Genomic DNA, 11,307 nt, shown 5'->3' with positions numbered 1-11,307 from the left:
ACTGTCACAATCTTTCGGTAAAGCGTATGTATCTTTCCAATCTCGCCAATTTCCTGGAAAGAATCGATCACCGTGACAATAACGGTGTTAATCTCGCCGAACAATTGGTCCCGAGCTAATTTGATGATGATTGAGGGTTCGGCGGGGTAGCGAAGAGTAAACGAGAGAGATAGAAGAGAAAAGAAAAAGAGAGAGAGAGAGGGAGAGAGAGAGAGATAAGGAATTAGAGTGAGACGAGAAGAGCTGAAGATCACCAGAGCGACGGAGTTGACAGAGGGCGAGAGAGGGAAATCGGTATTGCAGACACATCCGCCGGTTACGTTCGATTGGCTGGCAGGGCGGTAGGCCAGCAATTACCTAAATGGTCGGGTAAACAATATCCGTGCACCGAGTTAAGAGCGGAGCGGCATCAGCACCAAGCTCTCACATCAATCCGTCCGCTCGTCCGTCCGTTCGTCGGTCGGTCGGTTGGCCGGTCGGTCGTTCGGCCGTTGTGTGTTAGTCGTGATTTGATCGCTAGTACCATCCACACCCGCTCCCCGCATTCGCAGAAGGATGGAAGAAAGAGAGAGAGAGAGAGAGAGAGAGAGAAAGATACCTGCGCCCCGTGTACCTACCACGATTATACTCTCCACCCTATACACAGGGAGATTGCTATACACAACCGTTGAAGAGGCCGCGATGCGCCGCCCCCACCGCCGACAACACACCGATGATCATCGCCAAACCCACCGAGCGTTTCGCGTTTCGCGAACGCGTATACACGCGGCGAGCACGCAATTCCTCCACACGTTCTGTCTTCCTTCCTTCCTTCCCGAGCGCAACGAATGATGCCCCGATGCCGCTCGCGTGTGCTCGGAGGGAAAAGGTGTTCCTTCATCGGCGCCGCTCGACGGAGTCGCTGTGGTGGTTAAATCAAAGACAAACCACTTTAGAGAGAACCGGTCCGATCGCGGAAAGGGGCGGAGAGACGCGTAAACGAGAAGGGGGTAAGGAGGAGAGGGAGGGTGGAAGTGGTACCTGTGTGTACACAGCCGAGTATCTGACGAAAGCTCACCGCGAGACGTCTGCACGCGACTCGTCCTCGTGTTCGTGCCTCGTCCATTCAGGGCTGCGACGCGCTCATGTAGCATATTACAGTCTCGTTTGTGTGCGTATATATATATATATGTGTGTGTGGTTGAGTAAATGTGTGCAACGATGCACACGCGACCAACACAGAGGCACGCCGGTCCTCGCGGTGCGGTTCTCGGTTACGAGCGTGTTAAAGCACGTGTGTGCGCGCAACCCCTAGCGGAAAACCGTCCGGCACGCCCATTGGCAGCTTTTTGGGTAGTACGAGCGGGGTTAACCACGCCCTGTTGAGGCGGAACAAACCCCCGCTTTCGCCGTTCTACTTGGACCCACGGTGCCACCGCTCTTCGTGCGACGGCTCTCTCCTCGGCGCTAATAATACGCCGATATACCACCAATTCTGCCACCATGGCTCTACGCGGGACTCTCGCGTAGAATAGCTGCCACGGTACGCGCGCCGCGTCGAGCCACCAAAGACATTGCTAATCGCGCGTCCATGCCGCGAGGGATATCCTAAATCCACGATTTGCCTGACATCGCGAAGCTTCGACAATTCGTCACATATGGTCTCGGAAAGTGCAATTTAATTTATATCCAATCGGTCTCGCGTTCGTCAATTGTTCCACTGTTGCGACGAATGTAACAAATTAGTGACGAGATTGATCGTGTCAGGATTAGTGACGTTCAAGGAAGGAAAGTGGAGTTCAAGGAGTTGCGTTGGATTTAACGTTGACGTGGTCGATCACAATCGGTAAAAGTGAAGTTCGCCGATAAAAGGAATATACAAACGGTTCTGAGAGTGATTGTAATTTTCGGAAGCGAGGATGAAGGGTCGCGAGACTAGATAAAAGAAGATCGTCTTCTTACTAGCGGGTAATGTGGAGGATGCAGGAAGGCAGGACCGTGTCGCCTTTAGGACCGGTCGTCCTGCAACGAGAGGAAACCGACATGCGTGCCAGTTTATCGTTACCATCGCAGGAAAGGAGACCTGTATTACTCGTACGCACCGGCGAATCCTTTCCAAGATTCGATAGCGTACGGCAGCAACAGTCGCCGTCGAGCCCACCGATCCTGCGATCCGTCACTGCCGTCGAGAAGGATCAGTACCACGAAACGGATCCACAGGTCAGAGAGAAAAGGCCGAACGACGAAGAGGAGGAAGAGCAGGATGATGAGGAAGAGGATGAAGTCGAAGACGAGCGAAACAGGAGGAATGTCGTTGTGGACGAGGAAGACGACGAGGAACAGGAAGAAGAAGAGGAAGAGGAAGAAGGCCAGCCTGAAGGACATCGAAACGGCGGCTACCACGAGGACGGGGACATCGAGGTTGATGTGTGTCGGGAGGACGCCGATGAGAGTAATCCCAGCAGCCCGGTGGATCTCACGGCTCCCTCGTCGAGAGGCGTCGCGTCGGAGCAATTCGTTCATCCGTTCGCCAACCGCGTGCATTCTTTTACCTGTGTGCAAAGTGGTGGCCACGGACCTGCCAGTCATGGGACACCATTGTATATATCCGGACACGGCGCTACCGGCTCGGCTGTTATGACAGTGTGCACTTCCGGTGGTGTAGCGCGCACCACCACCGGCACGTCGACAGGTAGCATTACTACGACCGCCACAAGCACGGTGCAGACGAACAACAAGCGGTGCCTCGCATTTTCCGTCGAGAATATCCTCGATCCGAACAAATTTACCGGTGGTCGCGTCGTCCATAATCGTGTGCAGCATCGCCGACACCGGCGCGCCGGCAGCGTGCACGAAGGTGAATAATAAGCTTTCTGCTTTCGTCTTTTGTTATCTTCACGCAGCTTTTTAGAGCGCCTGATTGGCGTTCTCGATTAGGGAGCGCTGACATATCCGCGTCACACGGCCGAAATATATCGCCGCTATCTCAGCAAATGAACTAAGAATAACCGAACACGTGATGTCTTAAGCGGTGCGTTTTAGTCAGAATTTAATTGGTTGAAACAGAGACAGGGAGAGAGTCGGCCAGTAAACTTGAGTCATCATTTTTTTTTTAATAAACTTAATTTCTTTGATTTTGACTTGAAAGTAAACCTACCTAAAAATTGCAGAATAATACTTATTGCAAAATGATGGTGTATATAATAGTTCTTTATATATGTATAAATCAATATATTCGCAAATTCGTCTTTTATATAATCGTAAAAAAATACACAAACAAATACACAGACCATTCTCAAAATAAGCATTTGGATAATCAATACATAAAAGAAATGTTTCATTTATGAGCATTGCTTTTAATATGAAAATGGAGTAATTGGATTAATTTATTACCTCGAAAACAAGAAAAATCTTCACAGGATCCCACGCTACACGGTATTATTTGCAGTTTGTAACTGAAAAAAAATGGTACTTTTCACATCGCTGTCTTCTTTAGAGTTTCGCGCGATCTCTCGAGCAATCTTTTTTCGCGTCCGGCGACAGCGTCTTAGCCCCCTTGATGCTTCACTGGTCCTCTCTCGCTTCTTCCTCGTTCTAACTTTAGACGCTAGAAGGAGGACTTCTTCTCCGACGATCGTGCAATTTTGGGAGCTGTCGGGCTATTTGCGTGTACGACGATACACGAAGATTCCGGCAAAAGTGACGACGTAAGGATATTTCACTCGAAACGTGAGAATGAAACTCTTCCAGCGTCTCATTAACGTCGTTCTTGATAATGTTAATACAGCCGCGGTCCAACCGCATAAGCGATATGTATAAGCTACACAGGGTTCAGGTAACGTGATAGGCGCTAATTTATATGAGGGAATATGATGCTAAAATAATTTACAGTGTTAAATAGTCTACACGAGTAGATGCTATTACAAGATATATGTATATTGTCCAAAGGTTACATTAAAATTTTTTTTTTATTTTGCCTGATATAGAATAATTAATATTGAAAGCACATTATTTTACAGAGAATTCATATTTCTTAAAAAAAAAAATGTCTCACCGCTAACTTAATTATAGGATAATTGCAACGTCACGACCGACGGAGAACTTAATTTATACCCCGATTTATATATATTTTATTCCAATTCTATGCTAAATACATCAATCGCCTGTGTTATTTTATCATAGGAATCGCAAAAGCCTCGTATTACATATGTAAACGATTAAGTCGATCCCAATTTCATTGATGTTACATACATAGTTTTTTGTCGCCCCTTCTTATCCTAACTTTGCAACGACGAGGGAAATTTATCGTTGGTGGATTGGACGAGTTCGGTGACCGTTTGCCGCGGAAGATCCCAATTTCACAGTTGACTTTCGAATTTAATGGAGTCTGGCGGGCAGACGAGAGAAGTGGTTCTGCAGGCTGATAAGGGAGAAGCGTCCCGAAGAAGCGTCCCGAAGAAGGGGTGAAGCGAGGCAGAAGCAGCGACGACGGAGGTGGGCAGGGGTAGCGACCGGGCGACGGCGGCAGCGGCAGCCTGTCGGAGCGTGACAAATTGCTCCGCTAATCTGCGTTAACCAGTCCTTGAACCCCGTCATCGTCGTTCCTTTATCCCGGTACGGGACATCGGATGCTTGCGAAATCGGCATCTCGATGGACGGTCCAGGCCGCCCGCCGTGGCGTCGCGTCGCGTCGGCACAGGACTAAGGGTATTTTTATCATCGGGTGAAGAAGGAGCGTAAGCCAGGAAAAAAAGAAGAAAGGAGAGAGAAGGATGAGAAAAGGACGCACGGATCGATCGCAGCCGTCGAAATCGAGATTACACGATTGTCGGCTCATCCATCTTACCGGGATGGTCGCCGCTTCCCATTAAAAGTGCATCAGACCCAAGCCAATCCGTTTCGACTGCCGCCACCGGGATCTCCGTTCCACCCCCGTCGCCCGGATCCGCCGCATGGAATAATATCGCCGGTTGTTATGATAATCGCGCAGCATCGCGCCGTATCGCACCGCATCGCGTCAAGCCGCCCAGAAAATTGGCTCTTCTGCATCACAATGACTTCTCTCTCTCTCTCTCTCTCTCTCTTTTTCCCGCTTATGTTCTCCCTCTCCTTACCCCTCCTAGTTGTCGCAGCATCCACGAAAGTCACCCCTCCGAGCATTGCGTTCATGATCCGAGATCCGGGATCTTCCGCTAGATTTCGACGAAATTTATAATTATCTTACGTACGCTTCGGAAACCCTGAGAGATCGCGCCGATCCGCATATCGCTTCTCGCAGCTGCTACATTCGTTATTACAAATGAAAGAATCCCTGTGTGATTCAATACGCGAGTGGGGTTAATTTTCTGCTTTTCAATGTAATAAATTTTAATCGATCCTATTTTACGGATCTTGTAAAAATTATATATATTTCACAGAGCATGTACTATTACGTATTCGTATTATTATACACGATATTAGAGTAATTACGTTAGAGTATTTAAATATCAATTACATATTATTATTAGAATTCTGTTATACATACATATATATCGCAAATTCATTGCCACAAGCAATGCAGGACCGTTAGGGATCTTGTTTATTGCGTATTTCCCAATCGTGCCACTTGTCGTTAAACACTGTCATTGTGTTTAATGAGGAAAACCGAAATGAGATAAGTATTCCCGTGTCTGATGCTTTGTCGCAGCACGCTGCGATCGACTCTCCCCCTTGTGTACCCTTAACGTATCCCTTAGGGACTCGGCATACATCCCCGATCGCTTCGCTCGCACATAACCCGCTTGATCGTGGTTAATGAAGAAGATCTAAACAATATGAATGGTCTTCCATTCGGCGATTCTACCGCCATAAAAACGCAGTGACAGAAACACGATCTGCAGTCGTTAATTTCCTAATGAACTCAATTAATTTTATATCATCGTCGCAGCTGTCATACTATTAGGCGACGAAACGACGTTGATAATGCTGCTCTCAAGAAAACAGTTTCATTATTCTTTCAGATTTGCATTAACAAATATACATTACATTTTTTAGGACAAATGCGTAATTCAGGACAACATTTTGCAATAAGTACTAATATTTTTATTAAATCTAATTTCTGTGGAAATTAAGCCTAAATTATACTCAAAGTAGCCCAAAGCCACGACAATTGATTAATTAATCAATTTCCATTTTGGATATGTATTTCCAATCTCATCATATATTTTTCAATTTATAAATCTAACAATTTTAAGTTGCGTTACATTTAAATTGTTAATAGTTTGAAAAAAAATACATCACAATAATTGAAATTTTATCGCGTTAGATATAGAACGTACTGACATTAGAAATGAAAGAAAAAGAGAGAGCGAGAGGGAGAAAATTTGAAAAGAGATACACTTGGCACACCTGACATTGTCAAAGACCGCGAAATGCTCCGGCTGACAAAACAAAACGCAATCCTCGGTGAAGCGGACGAGTGATGAAGTGAGAAGAAGGAGAAACAATATAAATTACGCAATTCAATTAGACGCAATCAATCGGCGCCGACCAGGTATATCTCGATGTGGGGACCACCGAGTTATACGAGAACGGTATACAGTCAGTGGGAAGAAGGCCAAAGAGAGAATCGAAGAGAGAGACGGGGAGATGGGAAAAGGTAGCCGCTTGGCGGCCTGTACGACGGGGCAAGAACGATCGCGCGTTAACGAGATACAAATCCCATTACGGCGTAAACCTTCTCGATCCGTCGCCCCCTACGGACTTCCAACCCCCAGGCACTGTGCTAGGCTGTAGGCTATGGGCCACGAGCCACGCCAATTCGGATAAAGTCCCACTGTCTCCCTCTTGCTTTCTCTCTCGGTCTGCCTTGCTTACTCCATCTTTCTCTGTCTCTTTTACTGCCTTCAACGTACTGCCGACGTACCGTCCTCGTCACTTTCCGCCTATCCTCTCTATGTCATTCTCTTTCTATCTCTTCCTCTCTGTCTCTCTGGTTTTGTTCGGTAGGCTATCCCCACTCGCGGCATCCCAGGGGCACCCCAACCCCTACAGACCAGAGCCAGGGAATATCTGTCCCCGGGACATCTGCGTGCTGATTGAATCTCCAATCTCCTCTCTCATTGAGCGAACGATTGGCCGTTTCTCTCTTCCTCCGTCCCCGCTTTTCTCTGTTCTTCTCTGATTCGCGCTCAAATCGTTCCGTTCTCGCAGGCTCGATCGGCGACTCGGCTACGCAATGCGGCTTTTTCGCGAGATGCAAGAAGCGATACTTCCTCGTGACGAATCGTCTCAGTCATGAATAAGAATTCGAATTAAACATTGTTCGGTAAGCGACACGAGCGCATACAGGTCATTAATTGATTGCTAATAGCTAAAATTTCTGTTATAGTTAAAAGATGATACAAAATTATATGCCAATCTATCAGCATATTATGTATATAGAATGCACACTGAAAAGCTAATAATAGAAGTCTTCAATTTGAAAATATGTAACGTGCTTTGTTATCATATTTTTTCACAATTATATCTTTCGAGAATTTGAAATCAATTTTCTTTTGGTATAAATCAAATTTTAGCAAATTAAATTAAAGAAACGTAGTACGTGTGCTGAGTGAAGTGAATTTCCGTTAAATCTGTAAGAATCACCTCGTACAATGCGACGTCTACGCCGCAATTTTGTCCCTCGTATAATCAATCCTCGTCATCCGACACCGACCCCGTATCATCGTTTCTCCCTTCGTGATTACCTCTCATCCACGTAACACAAAAGTGATCCCGCAGTTATTATTTTCAGATGGCGACTCGCGGGGCGAGTTCGCCTGCGGCAGCGGCCAGGAAGATGAGGAAGGTACACCGGACACCATTATGGAGGAAATGGAGGAAGACGTTGAGGAGGAAGAGGAAGACGAGGAGATTGAAATGCGAGTCGTGGATCAGGATTCGGGCAGTGTCGGACGGGAAAATTCAACTAGCGGCGGTACCAACACGACTACAACGAACTGCAAGAAACGGCAATCATCGTCGTCGTCGTCTACATCGTCGAGTGGCGTTCAGGTACAAAACTGTCAGGGTCAAGGTCAAAACGGACAGAACGGCACTAGCGGCAGTGGTGGTGGTGGTGGTGGTGGTGGTAGTGGTGGTGGTGGAGGCGGCGGCGGAAGTAATAGTAATACCAGCGGCAAACCCAGAAGAGCGCGGACGGCCTTCACATATGAACAGCTGGTCAGGCTAGAGAACAAGTTCAAGACGACCAGATACCTGTCCGTGTGCGAGCGTCTGAATCTGGCTCTCGAGTTACAGCTGACTGAGACCCAGGTGAAGATCTGGTTCCAGAACCGGCGGACCAAATGGAAGAAGCAGAACCCGGGGCTAGATGTGAACAGCCCCACCGTGCCGACGACGCCACCGCATCCGTCGCCGTACGCGCCCGCCTTCCTCTTCGCCGCGCATCCTCACCAGCACCCATTGCCACACTCGCACGCGCACCCACACCCGCATGCCCACGTACACCACCCGCCGCCGCCGGTGCCGCCGCCGCCGCCCGGATACTACCACCCGGCGGCCCCACCTTATCCGCCGACCGGACCGACCTTCTTCGGCCATCATCTGTCGGCGACTTCTGCTGCGACTGCGTCAGGACCACCACCAACCTCTACACCTTCCTCCACCGGCCTGGCTCTCTCGTCTCATCCGCATCCGCATCCGCATACGCATCCGCACGCGTAGCGAATTCGGCGATGATACTCTATGTCAACGTCCTCGCCTTTGTAGTCCTCGGCAAGGAAACGGTAGGCTCGTGTGAGTACTTCCGGCCGTGGCAAGAAAAGTACCAGGATATGAAGAAACGCAGATGTACACGTTCGTAGGAAAAAAAAATTATAAGCTCTTATTGGTATCATTCGGACGAGCTCGCCAACAATTCGTCATTTTTTTTGGTGATCATTTCTCCTGATCATCGAAATTGTTTTTGACCAAAGAGTACGTATCTTCTATACATTATAAAGAAATCAATTGGCCATTTTGAAAATAGCATAAGTTCGTAATTTTTGCAGAAATAGGCAATAGGATATATTATATACACAACAAAAAGACGAAAAAATTAATTTTTATTCTTATTCCGCTCGAAAGCAATTTATAATTAAAAGAAAACATTTAGCATTTGTTTGTTTCAATAATTTTAATTCCTGGACTTATGTTGTTTTCAAAATACACATACTACTGAACAATATTTTGGTGTCGGAACCGATTTTTGTTTTATATATACATGTCTAAAAAGAAAATTGTTGGAACCTAATTAAGTATTGAATTGGATGATGGGTGTAATGTTTTCGTTTGTTGGATCGGGGCGCGTAAGCGCCCCCAATGTTATATTTTGCCTTCCCGTTGCGCACGTGGAACGACTCGATAGCATAATCGGTTTACGTAGGGTGACGTTCAAAAAACGTATCATTCCAACGCGACACAAACATTTAAATTCCGTGAGTATTTTCCTCTAAACGTCGAGCTTTGGACTAGTAGTGAAGAGAACAACGTCTTTTTTAAAACGTACGCACTCGTCTCTCAAAAGGTAACCTGACATTTGACAGAAAGTGGAATGGTAGAAGGCGGAACTTCGTTAAAAAGTTTTGATTGCTTTTGCTTCTCCAATTTGCACTCATCGCCTCTCACTTTTGAGCTTTGCGTAGTAAAAATTAAACAGAGTCGTAAATTATTGTCCGGAACTGGCGCGCGAGTAATTCTTCATCCAATAAAAAAGACTTCGGTACTTTTCTCCAAGTAAAGTAGAATAACACGAACACCCGAGTCCTTGTCGTTTTCTCACCTTTGTAATATACTCCGTTCGTCGCCGCGGTTAAGCGACGGAAGAAACTTTTGTCTTAAAGGGAAGTAGATTTTATCAGAAACGCTCTTATATATATAGCAGTAAGGTGCGTGCGTGTAAATGAATACGCGAGAATGCATGTGAGAGTGCAGCGATTGCAATTGTCGAAAAAAAAATTAGTGAGCAATGTTTCGTGCTGATCGCAAAAACGAGGCACATTCGGAACGTAGCGATCGTTCCTGTGTAAAATAAAAATCATACGTTACGCTCGTAAAAACCTTCATCCAGTGTGTATAGATACAAATAATCCCTGGTACGTGCGACAAGGATAAAGATCGATTTTGCTTACCACACTCGAACCGTCGTGTTATAACAACAATATCTCGTATCGTTCACGGTCCGCGTTTGCCATGGGACAATTCCGCTGCCGGGTGAAGTTACAAATTTTATCTTATTCGCTGTCTAATGCCATAATGCCGCTACAACGATTATAAAGTATTGAAATCGATGCGACATCAGCATGAGTTCAATTTAAATACAATAGAGTATATTTTATTTTTAAAATTTATTAATTTTTCTTTGCTACGAATAGATACAAAGAACAAGTATGGAGACATTTTCCTCGTTTAAATAAAATCGAGAATCAAACTTAATTCCGGTTTTTCACGATACACTAATCGGCACATCGAAATCAAAATCAATTTATCGTTACTCAACAATTTTTAACTTTCCGACACTTTGATTTTTACAACTTCTGCAGAAACGTTTCTGCAAAAAAAGGGCCATAAGTTCAATTAAGGCGGCGCTGAAAGTCAATTGTTCCGTATCTCTCTGAATCTTAGGGTCGTAATTGCTTTCCTACCTTCTCTCCCGCAGCTCGCCGATTACGTTTTTTTTCTTTATCAGCTCTTAACGAGCGGCGATCGCTCGTCTGTCGTTCTCGATAGCGCGGCCCGTCTGATTTCGAGCACGAGAGAAAAGTGGTTCTTGTTTTTGCGGAAAATTAAAGGCGAAACGCTATACGAAGGGAGCCTCCGAGAGGAGGCGAGCGGGAAGACGCGCTAAGTGAAGTGAACCATTAGACGGCCGGATGTTGGTTCTGCGTTATTCGTTCTTTGAAAGACACAGATCTTCGCAAAACCCGCACCGCGGTCTTTTACGCATAATTCCGATCATATAACGCCGCCTTGTTCGCGGTTTCCAGAGGCAGCCACGTTCAATTGACGGAAAATTGCTCGCGCCTTGCTTTGATGCTCAAATTAGAAACTACCCGGTCGGGCTGCGCGACACGCGTCGTCGGCGAGCTGGCCACGCGCTTATGTACATCTTAATTATGAATTGAAGATAAAAGCATCTCTTTACATCAACAGAGGACAAAGTGACTCCTACGCTTGTTGTTAAATGTTATTTAAATACTGAAGCTAATCAGCTGTGAGAGTCCTTTGCTACTGGACCGACTGAAGGATGACTGAGTCTTTTTAGAAGAATAATTTTTCATTTTATACGTAAATAAAGGTAAGTTCGTT

General features: G+C 46.2%; 1 protein-coding gene across 1 annotated transcript; it reads left to right on the top strand.

Moving 5' to 3' along the window:
• Positions 1-1,486: 1,486 nt before the first annotated feature.
• On the top strand, positions 1,487-9,074 carry LOC112460258 (homeobox protein invected-like). The gene is made up of 2 exons (XM_025024863.1): positions 1,487-2,836; positions 7,754-9,074. The coding sequence occupies exons 1-2, from the start codon at positions 1,951-1,953 to the stop codon at positions 8,683-8,685; spliced, it is 1,818 nt and encodes a 605-aa protein (XP_024880631.1). The 5' UTR covers positions 1,487-1,950; the 3' UTR covers positions 8,686-9,074.
• Positions 9,075-11,307: the final 2,233 nt, after the last annotated feature.

Source organism: Temnothorax curvispinosus, unplaced genomic scaffold (assembly GCF_003070985.1).
Source record: "Temnothorax curvispinosus isolate PA1 unplaced genomic scaffold, ASM307098v1 QBEX01010444.1, whole genome shotgun sequence".
Taxonomy (NCBI): Eukaryota; Metazoa; Arthropoda; class Insecta; order Hymenoptera; family Formicidae; genus Temnothorax; species Temnothorax curvispinosus.
Note: the sequence above shows the minus strand (reverse complement) of the source record. Positions and strands in the feature narration are given on the sequence as shown.